At 39.8% G+C, this 15,745-nt stretch overlaps 1 protein-coding gene across 2 annotated transcripts in view; it reads left to right on the forward strand.

Annotated features, from left to right (window-relative positions):
* myom3 (myomesin 3) overlaps positions 1 to 15,745 on the forward strand; it is a 293,178-nt gene that overhangs the window by 145,172 nt on the left and 132,261 nt on the right. For both annotated transcript variants that reach the window (XM_051919078.1, XM_028819087.2), the window contains 2 exons: positions 8,361 to 8,488; positions 9,732 to 9,915. In XM_051919078.1, coding sequence (XP_051775038.1) covers positions 8,361 to 8,488; positions 9,732 to 9,915 — 312 coding nt within the window. The remainder of the gene's footprint in view (positions 1 to 8,360; positions 8,489 to 9,731; positions 9,916 to 15,745) is intronic.

The raw sequence follows: 15,745 nt of genomic DNA on the forward strand, positions 1-15,745 counted from the left end.
ATTCATGTTTTTCCAGTTATTCATGTCAAACTTCTTTAGGATTTTTAAACCTTAAAGATAAAATACAGTATAAAAGTAATGAATGATGTCAAATTTTGTCAGGTTTCAAAATGCATTAATTGTTACGCAGTTCTTATTTTTTAGTATTGGATAGTATATTGGAATGTGGTTCAGATTTTTATTTCCCTGTTCTGACTCTTTTGCAACTCTCAAATGTGTTTCTTTCAGAAAAGACTACTGGTATGACATTTATCAGCTTAAGCCAGGAATACATGTTGTGATTTTGGCACGATTTTACACCCGATTTGTAGTCACTGACTGATTTTCTGTATCTGCCCAAATTTCATCTTCATCAGCGATCAGTATGAGAGGGTTTGCGTTGCATCTTACAGTTGGGCTGTCGTACGATCAGAACAGTCTCTGTCATATGAGAAATTTCAGTCAGCTGTCTCGTTTTCTGATGCTGCCATCAAATTTCTAGAAATTCATTATACGTTGACCGCAGTGATGTGTAGGGGGCAACACTAAGAGCAATGGACATGGCACAGAGAGAACGCATTGTGTGGATGACGATCAGGGAGGACAGTTTAACTGAGATCTGGCAGCAAACCTCACAACCTTCACAACTACCTGTGTGTCCAGTCTTATGCACATCAACCATGCGGTTTCACAGCAGCTAGTGCGTAACAATGCATAAAGAATAGCTGTCGCATAAGCAATACATTCCCGTCTTACGCATAGCTGTGATATTTAGTCAAAGTGACCAAACATAGACATCTTTGAGAAGGCCTGAAACTCAGCTGCTCAAAGCTAATGAGTCTTTCACTATATGTGACACAGCATAGGTGGGATCTTTGATGTACTCAGCTGTGATGGGCGGCTCATCTCGGCATACACATGTGCAAGCCACATATTTTACTAATGAAGGAGAGCAGGCAACATGGAGACTTAAGATTTGTTTAAAAGAAAACACCCTTGAATATGTAAACATGCCGTTACTACGTGTGATTGAGTTGTGGATTTATTGCATCAAACACATATAAATTTGAAATATGGCAGTGTCCCGCCTGTGCGACACCCCAGTGGCTTGATGTCTTCTCTTGTGGCTTGTCTGAAAGTCTGAATCAGTTTCTCCTTTTGAACTGTAATTCAGATTGTCTTGCTTTGACGTGGCTCTTATACTGCTTGCCACAACTCAGAATACAATAACATTCTCAAACATGCTTAATCTGATTTAGAGTTTCTTAGGAACAGGTGGTAATAGTACAAGGTCCATGCCATGTTTTGCCCATTTCTTTTAGATTGTCTAGAAATGATGATCGCCATGTCTGTTGTGGTTTGTTCTTCTTTATCTTGCTTCACAATTAAGTCCAGTTAAAAGATATTTGGGCTGGCCTCTTCTTTTTAAAACAATTTATAGCTTGCTCTTCCCTAACAATTAAATTCTTTCTGGAAAAGTTTTTATAGAAAAACTACATGGGTGATTCATATCACATAATGCGGAAATCCATTCTAATGGTTGTTCATCTAACAAAGAAATTGTAAACACCGCTTTGGATCTATCAGAATCACCGGTTTTGGTGTTGCTGATAAAAAAAAAACTAATTCTTATCATTGGTTTAAGAAACTCCAGCATTTTTCTTGGTGTTGGATGAGGTATTGGAGGCTCTTTACTCACACTTGAACTAGCTTGAAGAATTGCACGAGAGAGAACAACTTCTTTTGGTTACAACTGACAAAATTCAAGAAAAAGCTGTTGAAAAGAAGACCTAGAAACACATAACATCTCAACTGTGCAATTGAGAACATCACTATTTTCTGACTCAAGACAAGAAAATATAAATACACTAGCTGTATCCCTTGGCTTTGCCCAAATAGTAATGAAACAGGACAAACTTTAAAAATCAATAGACGTTGGCATTACATATGATCGTGTTCAGCTCTGACGGGAAAGCATTCCCCGCATGGGGAGAAAAGCACATGGCCGTGATATCTCTGGCAATCAGCCGCTACCCTCTAAATCACATGAAGCTCTGATCTCTCTCTCAAAAATGTCAAACGTTACTCCTTAACAATCTGTAGATGATAATGTCTGTTGAACAAACAGGTGTCGCTAGCTAAGCGGTGGCAAGGTACACTCAAACACGTGGCGAGTCTAATACGACCAACTCGAACAGAGGATGGCGAGGGAATGAGGAAGGCCCTGCCCCCCTGCTCTCAGCCCACAGCCACTCTGTTGGATTTGCATAAATACATCAGTACCGCAAGCAAACTATGGTACTTAGTGCGATGAGAGAAGTTGCAAAATCATCCAGAAAGTTCAAGCAAATTATAGAAAACAACTGGATCTAAATCCATTAAGTAATTCTCTCGTGAAAAGCGGACAGACATACAGACAGAACGCGCCTGGACCACGACATTTTTAAAACCATTTCTTAGCGAGCACCTATGGGCCAAGGGGAACCTACGTTCCAAATTTCAAGTCCCAAGTCCTCATGGTTCGGGAGACTTCATGATGAGTGAGTCAGTGGTATTTGGCTTTTATATACATAGATTTAAATACCTGAAATTCTTTTTAAATCCTGGCATACCCAAATGTGCATGTTCACTGGCATTTCTAAACCGTCCCACTATGGATATCTACATGAGTGCCCCCTGCAGTGGACTTCCATTACATTCACGATTAATTACTCACTTGTGCCCACTGCTGGCAGCATAGGCTTTACTTTCCTGCAGCTCTTCAATTAGATTACGTGGGTTCCATAAACAAATGGATAAATGATAGAGGGTCTTTGAAAGTTTTGTCTTGAGCAGATCTTCTTCAGAGACTACAATTTTCAACGAACATGTTTAATAAGCGTGTTTGTCCTTTAAGTTTTCACTCAAACACGCTTTCAAAATTGCTAAGATCTGCGATGAACTTGAAAAGAAATTATTGCAACACAGACCATACTGGTGGCTCACCAGCTATCAAAGATCATTTTGCACTGGGCCATTGTAGTGTCAGAAAAAAGGGGGACATGTGAACGAAGCAGCCGTTTGTATTTAAGGTTTATTACTTTTAGTAACTGACATGAGCCATGTTGTGTTTGAAGATCTGCCACACCGTGGTCAGTACATGGCAGTTCCATTAGCAGTACAGAGATTCCCTTATGGTCTAAACATTTGTCTTCTTTAAAGGCAGATGACACGATTGTTAGAACAGTTTTCTTGTTTCATCAACAAGGTCCCAATTTGCAATTCCTTTCTGCCTGTGCTGTCACATAATTACCATTTTGCCAGGTTCCTGCCTAGGGACTGTTTTTAGTACCCTGTGATAATGTGTCTTCTTTCTGAAGATCAAAATTGCAACTCTAATTATATGTTTACCGAGCAAAATCACAAAATGTAATTTCAATGACAATAAGACATCTGTGAAGTCTCTAGGTGTAAGTACATATGTACACCCATTGCCATCAGTTACCTCAAGGCAGACATGACACAAAATTGCAGGATCCAGACTACAGGTGCAATGGCCCCAGCACAAGTCTCTTAAATCAAGTTTCCTGTATTGTATAAAGCTAATGTCACTTACTGTAGCTATTGCTGCTTAGCTGCTCCTTGATGCTAATACTGTTCCCTTCACATACCTCGGAGGACGCTTCTTAAACGTGATCTGCCTAAGGACTCTATAATGTTTTTTATCTTCCTATTGTAGTTTTAGTCCTGAACACTGTTCATTCCTACCTGTCTTTCATTACAAATATAAATGTGTGACGATGCAGGTCCTGCTCCACTCTCCCATCTTGCTTATTAGTTATTAGTTTTTTTTATTGAATACAAACCAGGAAGAACAGAGGATGTACGTAGCAATACTTGAAGGGTCTAGACTCCTGCTGCTTTCATTTTAGTTCTCCAGTGTCTTAATTTTTCATGCATAATTTTATTTTTGTCTCACATTAATTTTTGTGGTCCAGGCGCACTGCATTGTGTTATAAAACAGAAGCATTGCAACAAGCACATCATTCAATTCTGCCACTTACTACTTGAACGTATTTTAGATAAAAATGAAAACAACTGTGAACCCTTCCCCTTAACAGGAATTGCAGCCTATGGGTGATCTTTAACCAGTAAATTAAGGAGCTTTTCAGATACCTTTGAATCAGTGCATTCCAATAAATTAACCTAAGTAAGAGAGTGTAAGAGGGAGCTAATCACCTCAGCATGTTTGACAACTAACAATGGAAATGACACAACTCAGAGATTCCCCAAGAAGGATGGCTATCTAAAGGCAATGCCAACATTGAACTTACAATATAAGAAATTTTATTTAACCCAGTTAGTACCTAACGGGAGCAGCCAAAAGAAGAAGAAGAAAAGGTTACTTTGGCTAGGTAATAAATGTTTATTCCCAGGATTTCATCTGGCCATTAAGGTCTGCATAGTTCATTCCAGATTTCCGTGACTAGTGATGAGCAAAACATTCAGGATTTCATTTGTGTGTGTGTTTTCTAAAGTCTCATTCAAACTTCTGTATTTATCTGTGTTTTGTTCAGCATCTGTGTAACACAAATAATACCCACCACAGCAGTAAAATAAATTTTATGTATTATTCTAATTCGCAGAGGAGTGTAGTACGTTTTTTAAACATATAACAATTCCACAGGTAAACACGCTAAAACATACCATCATGAACATTGATGTGTTTTTGCTAGATGAATATTTCACTGCACTGAAAGCTGCCAAGCCCTGCTCTAAACGCTGTTACCTCGCATCTGCATTATCCTACTTATGGGTATGCGCACTTCCGCAGATTTTTTTCCCACTAGACAGTCTTGTTTAAATATTAATTGATTGACAGCTGCATATGGAATTAGTGCATGTAAAACCTTCCAGATGGGAACTAAACACCTTCTTCTTGCTACCACTGGCATAAATTTCATTAAAAGAAAAACACAACTTGTTTCAAAAGTTTTTTTAGCAAAGCAAAATACTGAATGTTGCTGCAAATTCAGTTTCACGCAAATCATTTCACTCATCACTATCCCTGACCCCTAGTCTGAAGTTGTGCTTCCTGGTTTGTTTCTTGAATTTACTACCGTTTCATTTAGTAGGGTCCTTAGTGATTTGCCTGTTTATTTAAATTAAAGCTTGATCAATATCTTTAATGAATTTTAATAATTTTGATGGCACAAAACATTGACGTTTGTTGCAAATTTAATTTCACGCCAATCATTTCACTCATCACTATCCATAACTGTTTCTCTGAAGTTGTGTTTCCTGGTCTTGAGTACATCTCCACTTTGTTTCCAGCAATATTCTCAGTTATGCAATTGTTTATTTAAATGAAGGCTTGATCGATATCTTTGATGAATTTTAAGAATTCTGATGGCCAATGACAATCCATGTAGTTCCCCGTCTTTGTTCAGTTCTAAAGAAGAGCGATGCTCTTGGTCTGTCAGAGTAAGGCCATGCACTTATAATAATACTAATAATGCATTTTTTTTTATATGGGCACTTTACATTAGCAGTAAATCTCAAAGTGCAACATAAAAAGTTTAAACAAAGGCAAGGCAAGATAAAAATCGAGATAAAACAACAATAATTAGCATTCTTGTTAAAAAGCATTCCTAAATAGAAAAGTCTTTAGCTGTTCTTTAAAACAGCCCACAATCTGCTGTGTTCTCAGGCTCTCTGGTAGGGCATTCCAGAGCCGTGGAGCAGCGGCTGCAAAGGCTCGGTCACCCATTGTGTGAAGTTTGGTCACAGGGGGGCGATGGCGGTAGGTATTTGTAAAACGGAGGTTTCTTGCAGTGGATTGTAATATAAGGAGTTCTTTAAGATATTGTGAAGCATTTCCATGGATACACTGGTGAGTAAACAAACAGAGTTTGTATTCGATACGGAGATGGATAGGGAGCCAATGAAGTGACCAAAGGATTGGTGAGATATCTTCATATTTCCGCACCCTCATCAGGATTCTTGCAGCACCATTTTGAATTTGTTGGAGCTTTTGAAGGCTCTTGTTGGGTATCCCAATGAGGAGTGCATTACAATAGTCCAGTCTGGATGAGACAAAGGCATGAACCAGCTTTTCACTTATCACTTATGGCCTGAGATGCACTTGGTTACACAGATTCTGGTGCTGCTGTGTTTATTACCTGTAATGTGGAGACCAGAACTTCATTCAGTACTACCAATGTAATCTCACTAGTGTTTACAGAACTGGAAATGAAGGTGTCAACATACTCAGTTCTTATTGGTGCTTACCCTACTTAGCCACTAAATAGCAAAAATATATTTCCACTACACTGTATACATGACCCAAACTGCATCCAAACTCAACACCCAATTACAAATACACTGTTTGATTAACTTTATTCACCCACTCATCCATTGTTGGAATCCATTGTTCATATGCCACGGATATCAGGGATATGGTGTGCCAAGTCCATCCTGGGAGTGTTGAGAGCAAGTCAAGGATGAAACCAGGATGGAACATTAGTCCATTGCAGGACACACTAATGCAGACATCCTCAGTGGCACAACCCAAGAGACGTTAGGGTCACCAATGAAGTAAAACCTATTCATTAATCTATTACCAAAATAAAGCCTGGCAAAATGAGCAGATGGCACGCTGCAATCAACCCACATGCTAAACCAAAGGTTCTCAAACTTAGTGCTGTGGACGCCTTGTGGCTGCAGGTTTCTGTTCTCCAAAACTTTCATAATCATTGAGTCATTTCACCTCAGACTGATCTCATTAATTTCCTTTTCATATTTTGCATTCAGAAAAGTACTGCAGTGCGATTTTTACATTTATAAGACATTTGGAACCATTTATTTTTTTGCTATAGCTTAAATGCTTAGCAGTCTTTTGTTGTTTTCCTGATAATTTGCCCTTTTTCTGGGTAGTTTGCTCTTTTTAGTTGTATCTTACTAATGACAACTAACAACAAGCAGAGCAGACACCCAGGCAAGTGACACTGAACACTGAAAGGCTGCAACTACTTCACTGAGGCGCTCATTAGTAAATAAAGGCTGTGGAAAAGCAAAGTGAAAATCATGAACATGATGAAAAATCTTAAAAACCAAGTTAGACAAAAATAACAAAACACACAAATTGTCCTCATTTAACATACATAGATACTAGGTACATTCTCATAAAAAATGAACAAACATACTGACCCCAAAACGCAGCAATTAGAAACACCGCCTTCCTTAATTAGGCTAAGATTCCAATTCAAAATGGAAGTTTGTTGGAACAAAAAGTTGCTGCCACATGAGGTCCTGAGGCCTGCGTTTGAGAACTACTTGTGCTAAACCAAACTTTCTGGAGCTTGATAGCTTGACTAAGCCATTTTGCTCCAAAGTTTCAATTAGAAATTATGTTATGTTGCTCATGTGGTTATTTTCAGCTTTGTATGAGAACAATAGACATAATTCTGTTGCTTGGAAAAGCTCAGAGTTATGCAAATTATTAAATTATGCACTGCAGGTTCTCTATGTTCATTATTCTTACTATTTATCTTCATAGTTGTCAATGGCACTTGATATACCGGTACATAACTTGAAACTTTCATCCTTTTTACAAGCTGGGGGCTGGAAGGGAAGCCCTAACTATTCATGATTGCCGGGATCATGCCATGTATCGACCATAAAACCTAACATTGTGGATATGGTACAGGGCGAAATATCGTATAGTACTCTTTTTCTGTTGATTAGTGTCATCTTGCAAATGTAGTATGTTCCAGTGTCTATTGTGAACGGAGCACACTTATTTTAGTATTGTGAAAACAAATCAAATATGCATAACACATCAACATATCAGAATTTAACCACTTTTCAGAAATATAGGAGAATACTGGGAAGCTGGATGTCATCTGTGTCATTTGATTGTCTTTGGCATAATTCCGCTGCCCGGCTGTTGTCTATTTTTGGTCAGTCAACATTGAGAATGCTTTTCTCTAATACAATGATGGCTCCTTGAAAGCAATAAATGACTCTTAAAGCTGTGGATGATCAAGAAGCACTGCAGTACCTGCACAAAGCAGAGATGAGTGCCTGCAGGGGCAGATGATGATGACAGGAAAGCTAATTGAATGCACTAAGTGAACAGCTGTGGCACTTAATAAAAGAACAGCACCCCGACACTTTAGGAAGAAAAAAAAGAAAGAAAAGAATCATTGATATTTTTTTCTTTTGTGCCACTGCCTTTATTGAACCAGATGCCATAAAGCTTTAAAAGGTGATTTCTTTTTTTAACATCATGTCTACAGTTTTGTATTGATTTTTCTTTTATGTAAGGGCATGAAGAGCAACTACATTTTCTTTTCACTCAAAATGCCATCCTTAAATGCTGTTTGGTCTGTTATTTGCAGGTGACATCCGAATTCCATTACCCCCTACTCAAGTGCAGGCCAGCGAGGTCAGCGGCAGCTACATTGTCCTAAACTGGATGGAGCCAGATCCCAGGGGCAGAGAACCTCTCAACTATTATGTAGAAAAGGTGAAAAAAGAAGAAAACTGGCTTGAAAGTGGTGACTTCTCGTTAAAAAAGAATTGCAATGGCAATAAAGCTTTGGCACATAGATAGATAGATAGATAGATAGATAGATAGATAGATAGATAGATAGATAGATAGATAGATAGATAGATAGATAGATAGATAGATAGATAGATAGATAGATAGATAGATAGATAGATAGTGCAAGGCAGGTATAACAGTCAATAACATTGTATAATGTTTCTGTTTATCCAAGCCCCCCCCCCCCCCCCCCCCCGGTGGGATTGAAGAGTCGCATAGTGTGGGGGAGGAACGATCTCCTCAGTCTGTCAGTGGAGCAGGACGGTGACAGCAGTCTGTCGCTGAAGCTGCTCCTCTGTCTGGAGATGATACTGTTCAGTGGATGCAGTGGATTCTCCATAATTGACAGGAGCCTGCTCAGCGCCCGTCGCACTGCCACAGATGTCAAACTGTCTAGCCCTGTGTCTACAATAGATCCTGCCTTCCTCACTAGTTTGTCCAGGCGTGAGGCGTCCCTCTTCTTTATGCTGCCTCCCCAGCACACCACCGCGTAGAAGAGGGTACTCGTCACAACCATATGATAGAACATCTGCAGCATCTTATTGCAGATGTTGAAAGATGCCAGCCTTCTAAGGATAGATAGATAGATAGATAGATAGATAGATAGATAGATAGATAGATAGATAGATAGATAGATAGATAGATAGATAGATAGATAGATAGATAGATAGATAGATAGATAGATAGATAGATAGATAGATAGATAGATAGATAGATAGATAGATAGATAGATAGATAGATTTTTGGGCAAGGAGACCAGGCATAATCATGTGTTCTCCCCAATGGTCGCCTTCTTCTTGTGAACAAGAACTGATTTTCTGCTTAGATTAAGGGAAAATCACAGAGTTGAGAAGGTCTTAAAGGCCAGTCAAGTGGACAAGCCTACTCTACTGATAGGCTGATTAAGTACAGTCAGACAGTTATGTTTATAAGGGCTTGTATAAACTCCCTCTGTATGATCTCCACAAGATGTTCTTTTCATTAATATTTTAATTGTCACACTTCATTGAATGTTTCCTGTAAAAATATATGGAGGAAGAGAAAAAAACACAAAACTATGCAGAAAGTTCCAAATATGCTTAGAAGAAGTATAGCTTTTTCAGAAGCTTTATTAGTTTCTTAATGAATATCCAGTCAAATTATACTTTGCTCTTTTCATCTTCAGGCAGAAGCAGGAAGCAACAGATGGCAGATGGCCAACTTCGAGATTCCAGTCAGTTCTCCTAGATTCCCAGTTTTCGGCCTAAACAAAGACAAGTCTTATCAGTTCCGTGTCAAATCTGTGAATAAGTATGGAGTTAGTGAGCCATCTCTTCCAAGTGAACCCATCCATCTGAGAGATACATTTGGTAAGAAGAGATGAAAGTGTTTTCTTTTAAACTGCAGACCAAGCCTCTAATTACAGAATTATTTATGTTCGTCTTTTTCTTGATTGGGTGGGACAAAAATGATAGATCCAAGAGGCAGAGATACTAGTAAGGATAGGAAGGAATCATTGCTGTTAGAAGCCACATCATAAGTTCAAAGGAGATCATCTGTCTGGGGATTCAATTGATTGATTGTAGTCTAAATGCACCTTATCTGGAACGTCCAAATTGTGATGAGTCAGCATGGTGGACTAACCTACACAATGAAGACAGATCAGTATGTAGTCGATGTACTATTAGTAGAAATAACAGCCTTGAGTCAGTGTGCACAGGTCTTTAGCAGTTTTGCCCATCCGCACATAATTTATACTCATTCTTCATATAAAACTGCAAAAGCTCTGTCAGATTGCATTCTGAATTGGTTTGAGAACCGGATTCTGACTTGGTCACACCAGAAAGTGAACACTGTTGTTGTTTAGCCATTTTTGTGTAGCTTTTGTATTATACTCTGGATTGTTGTCTTGCTAGAAAGGAAATTTACACCAAGGTGCAGGTTTCTTGTAGACTGCATCAGATTTTGCTCCAGCATTTCCCAGCATTTTGCTGCATTCATTTTCCACCTCAATCCTCACAAGCCTTCCCCTGCCTGCTGCAAAGAAACATGCCCACAGCATGATGCTGCTACTACCTTCATGGTGGGAATGGTGTCTTTTTGATCATGTGTAGTGCTTGTTTTATGTTAAACTAGCCATCCCCCATTTCCCTGCTCGCGAAGCAGTGAAACAGGACAGCGAGGAGGGCCCTGCCCGGCTCCCCACTCCTGACGTTGCTAAATCAACCAGAATGTTCAAGCAAATTACAGAAAAAAAAAAACCTGATCTAAATCCATTAAGTAGTTCTCTCGTTCGCTAACTAAGCGGAGGTAAGATACGCTTCGAGGCTGGTGCATGAGTGAGGAGGGCCCCATCCCCCCTCCCGTTGGGCCACTGACACTGTGTGTCTCGAATTCATGCAAATAAACCAGTACCGCAAGCGAACTATGATACATAGAGCGATGAGAGAAGTCGCAAAATCAACCGGAATGTTCAAGCAAATTATAGTAGTATTATAGTAGTTCTCTTGTGAAAAGTGGACAGACATACAGACAGACAGACATACAGACAGACAGACAGACAGACATATGTTGGATTTTATATATGTAGAGATGTGACATTTAGTCTACTGCGATCAGACCACCAAACCTTCTTCCAGCTGACACAGTCTTCTAAGTGCCTTCTGGCAAACTCTAGCGGAGATGTCACATATGTTTTTTTCTCTTTGCTACTCTTCCATAAAGCTGCAACTGGTAACACACCTTTGTAACAGTTGTATTCTGCACAGTCTCTCCAGTATCTTCCATTGTATCCTGTAACTCCTTTAGCATCTTCATAGGTCTCTTGTGGGCCTCCCTGACTAGTCTTCTTCTTGCAGAATCAGTTTTTGAGGACAGACTGCTATACTCAGATGTACAGTTCTGCCATACTCTTTCTATTATTAATCACTGGCTTAACTGCACTCCATATTTATATTAGATATTTAATTATCTTCATCCCCTGACTTATTATCTTTTCACAGAGTTGCTTGCAGTGTTCGTTTGTCTTTATTGTGTAGGTCAGGCCACCATACTGACTCAACACAAGTTGGAACTTCTACTTTCAGGTGTGTTTATACTACAATCAATAGAAAGTCCAGACAGGTGACCTCCATTGATCTAATTCTGTGTCTTCTAAATCCAAATCGCTGTGCCGGTGACGATTTAGTGGTGTCATTTTAAAGGGGTGAATATTTATGTGATCAATTATTTTGTGTTTTATATTTGTAATTAATTTAGTCCACTTTACAGAGATTTGTTTTCACTTTGACATTAAGGATTCTTTTTCTGTTGATCAATGTCAAAAAAGCCCAATTAAATCCACCGATTCAATGCTGTATAACAATAAAGTGTGAAAACTTTCAAGGGGTTGAAAACTTTTTATAGACACTGTAAGCCACTTTGAGGATTTCTACCCAGGCAGATATGTAAAAGTAAGGCAGATAGTCAGCTTCAAAGTACTGGAGAGACCACCATTTATTAATTAAAATGGTAAACTGGTCAGAGGATATCTGAGATTAATGTTATTAGGGCAAAGAAGAAAAATCAATTCCAAAACACTGATTATAAAGATTCTTAGAAATAATTGGGAGAAATGTGAAAAACAAGTTGGACTTAGTAAAAGAAAAAAATGTAATTAAAACCTATCAGCACTTGGGGATTTGAGAAGTTGGGAACTACTTCTTGGATACTAATTAACCTTTATCACTGCAAATGTGAAATCGTACCTGCTTCTTGAGTGTGTCACCATTTAATTAGCTCAAGCCAAATAAACGTTAGTCACAGAGCTGCTACTCTTTCATTTAAACTATTACACAGTGAAGTCCAAACTAACACAGTGTACAATTACAGGAACTGCATAACTAAACAAATAAGGGTGGGCTAAAATGTGCATGAGGATTCATTCCGACTAAAACCACATACTCCAAGACATCCTCAAATCATTTTGTAAATCTCCTTAATCAGAAAAATACTATAATGATGATAGGGGGGCATTGGGTTTAGAGCTTCTGCTGCCTCAAGGACCCAGCATGCTGGAATCCTGTGCCCATTTGTGGTCTGTGTAAAGTCTACAAGTTTTCCTCATGTCTGTGTAGACATCTCCCCAGCTTTCCACCTACATCCTAAAGATTTCTGAGTGAAGGTGACTGGCGATTCTGAACTCACCCTGTGGGGGTATGTGCATGAGGACAACCTGTGATAGGCTGGCATCCTGTCCGGGAGTTTGTTTCTGCCATCCACCCTATGTCAGCAGCCATACCACATGCACTTCAGAACAGGCTACCCACGTGAAGCTAAGCATGTTCAGGCCCAGCCAGTGCTTGAATGGGAGAGCATCTAGGAAAATATTGGGTTGTTGTTGGAAGAGACATTGGTAAGACCAACAGGGGGGGCACTTACCCTGTGGTCGGTATGTGGATCCCAATGCCCCAGCGTAATGACGGGGACACTGTGCTGTAAAAATGGTGCTGGCCTTCGCATGAGACGTAAAACCAAAGTCCTGACTCTCTGTGCTCATAAAAGATCCCTGGGTACCCTTCCTAAAGAGTAAGGTCTGCCCCAGTGTCCTGGCTAACTTGCCCACTATGTCCTAGTCATTCTTACCCCCTAATCACCTCCTGTCTTTAATTAACTGCATATTTCTCTCTCCCCTTCATCATGTAATATCTGATGTGTGGTGAGCGCAATGCTGCAAAAAAATGGTGGATGCTACTACTTGTTGGTGGTTTAAGTGGCTCCTCACTCTCCATGTAAAGAGTTTTGAGTAGTTAGAAAAAAATTCTATATAAATATTCTTCTTATGATATGATAGGCTCCAGGTCATCCAAAACACCGCTCAGGATGAAGCAGGTTTAAAAAAATGGATGGATGGGAATGCTATGCTATATGATAATTTGAATTTCCATTACAATGCCCAATATTCTGTTTTCTGCTAGATAGACTAAAACACATTAAACTGGTAAGAAACAAAACAGATAAAATGATCAGAATTGCTAAACATTCATTGACTGAAAGTTACAGCCAGAAGCATTTTATCAGTTTGGCAGGAACAGTCCAGTATTTTTAAACAGGAGACAAATCTCCTCATGGAGCAGTGGTTTATTTTTAAGCACTGATGTCAGAAACAATGTTGATGTATGCCATTATTACTAAACAAATGCCGACTTTTGTTAGGAACAACATGAAGTTCTAAAACACTTAATATTTTTAGGCAACACTCAAAACCAGCCTTCAAGAAATGTGGTGTAACCATTAATCTTAGAAATGCAACAGTTGTCGCCCTCGGGTTAACGGCTGACAAAAGGACAAAGTGCAGCTCCAAAATAATTTAACTAAGAAATTAAAACTGCCTACTTGATAAAAAAAAAATTCTTCCATTAGGATTGTACCCACTAGGACAGCACAGAATATTACCAGCACCCATCTGTCTTCTGCTCAGGACATACAGGGGATTCAGAAAGTATTCTGACCTCTTTAATTTCTGCACAATTTATTGTGTTGTAGATTTAATTTTACATGGATAAATTCGCCATTTTTACTCATCATTCTCTACTTAATAACTTGATAAAGTGCAAACACACTTTCAGAAAGATTTGCAAATTTATTAAAATTAAAAACTGAAATCTCTCATTCATATAAGCATTCAGACCCTTAATTCAGTACTTTGTAGAAGCCCCTTTAGAACTTCGAGTCCTCTAGCGTAGCCACAAGCTTTGCACACCTGGATTTGGGTTGCTTATATCATTCTTCCTGGTAGATCCTGTAAGGCTCCATTAGACTAGAAGGGAAGGGTCTGTAAACTACCATCTTCAGATCTCTCCACAGATGTCCAATGGGGTTTAAGCCACTCAAGGACAGTCAGAGACTTGTTTTGAAGCCAGTCCAATGTTGTCTTGGCTGTATGCTTTGGGTCATTGTCAGGCTGAAAGGTGATCTGTCTCCCAGTCTGAAGTTGTGCACACCCTGGAGAAGGTTTTCTTCAAGGTCTTCTCTGTATTTGGCTGTATTCATCCTTCCATCAATTCTGACTAGTCTCTCTAACCCTGCCGCTGAGAAGCACTCCCCACATGGCATGATACAGCTACCACAATGCTTCACTTTAGGCCTAGATGATAAGCAGTACCTAGTCCTCACCAGACATAGTGCTTGGACTTCTGCCCAAAAAGTTCAGTTTGTTCCTCATAAGGCCAGAGAATATTTTTCCTCATGCACTCAGAGTCCTTTCAACTGTCATTTACCTTGACACAAGCATGGCTTCTGTCTAGTCACTTTGCCATAAAAGTCTGATTGATGGAGTGCCTCTGAGATGGTAGTCTTTCCCATTTCAGTAGAAGGCTTTCACTCTTTTAGCTTATTGTGTTCATGGTCATCTTCCAGACCAAAGCCCTTCTTGTCTATTCTTTGAGTTTGGGTGGATGACCAACTCTAATAGGAGTTCTGGTGGTCCCAAACCTCTTCCATTTCACAGCTACCGATGGCACTGTGCTCCTGGGAACTGTCAGAGCTTTAGAAACAGTTTTACCCCCTTACTCTGATCTATGCCTCACCACAGTTTGATAGTGGAGGTTTACAGACAGTTCCCTGAACTTTATGGCTTGGTTTTTGCCCTGGTATGCAGTGGGAACTGTGGGAACTTATAGACACAGGTGTGTGCTTTTCTAAATGATGTCCAATCAATTCAGTTTGCCACAGGTAGACTCCAATCAAGTCCGAAATACATCTCAAGGATAACTACAGTGAACTGGACGCATCTGACCACAATTTGGAGTGCCACTGCAAAGGGCATGAAAACTTAATAAATTTTGCTTTGTCATTATGGGTTATTGAGTGTAGATTGATAGGCAAAAATGGCATATGTATCCATCCATCCATCCATCCATTTTCCAACCCGCTGAATCCGAACACAGGGTCACGGGGGTCTGCTGGAGCCAATCCCAGCCAACATAGGGTGCAAGGCAGGGAACCAATCCTGGGCAGGGTGCCAACCTACTGCAGGACACACACAAACACACCCACACACCAAGCACACACTAGGGCCAATTTAGAATCGCCAATCCACCTAACCTGCATGTCTTTGGATTGTGGGAGGAAACCGGAGCGCCCGGAGGAAACCCACGCAGACACGGGGAGAACATGCAAACTCCACGCAGGGAGGACCCGGGAAGTGAACCCAGGTCCCCA

This window comes from Erpetoichthys calabaricus, chromosome 14, assembly GCF_900747795.2.
Source record: "Erpetoichthys calabaricus chromosome 14, fErpCal1.3, whole genome shotgun sequence".
NCBI classification, from domain to species: Eukaryota; Metazoa; Chordata; class Cladistia; order Polypteriformes; family Polypteridae; genus Erpetoichthys; species Erpetoichthys calabaricus.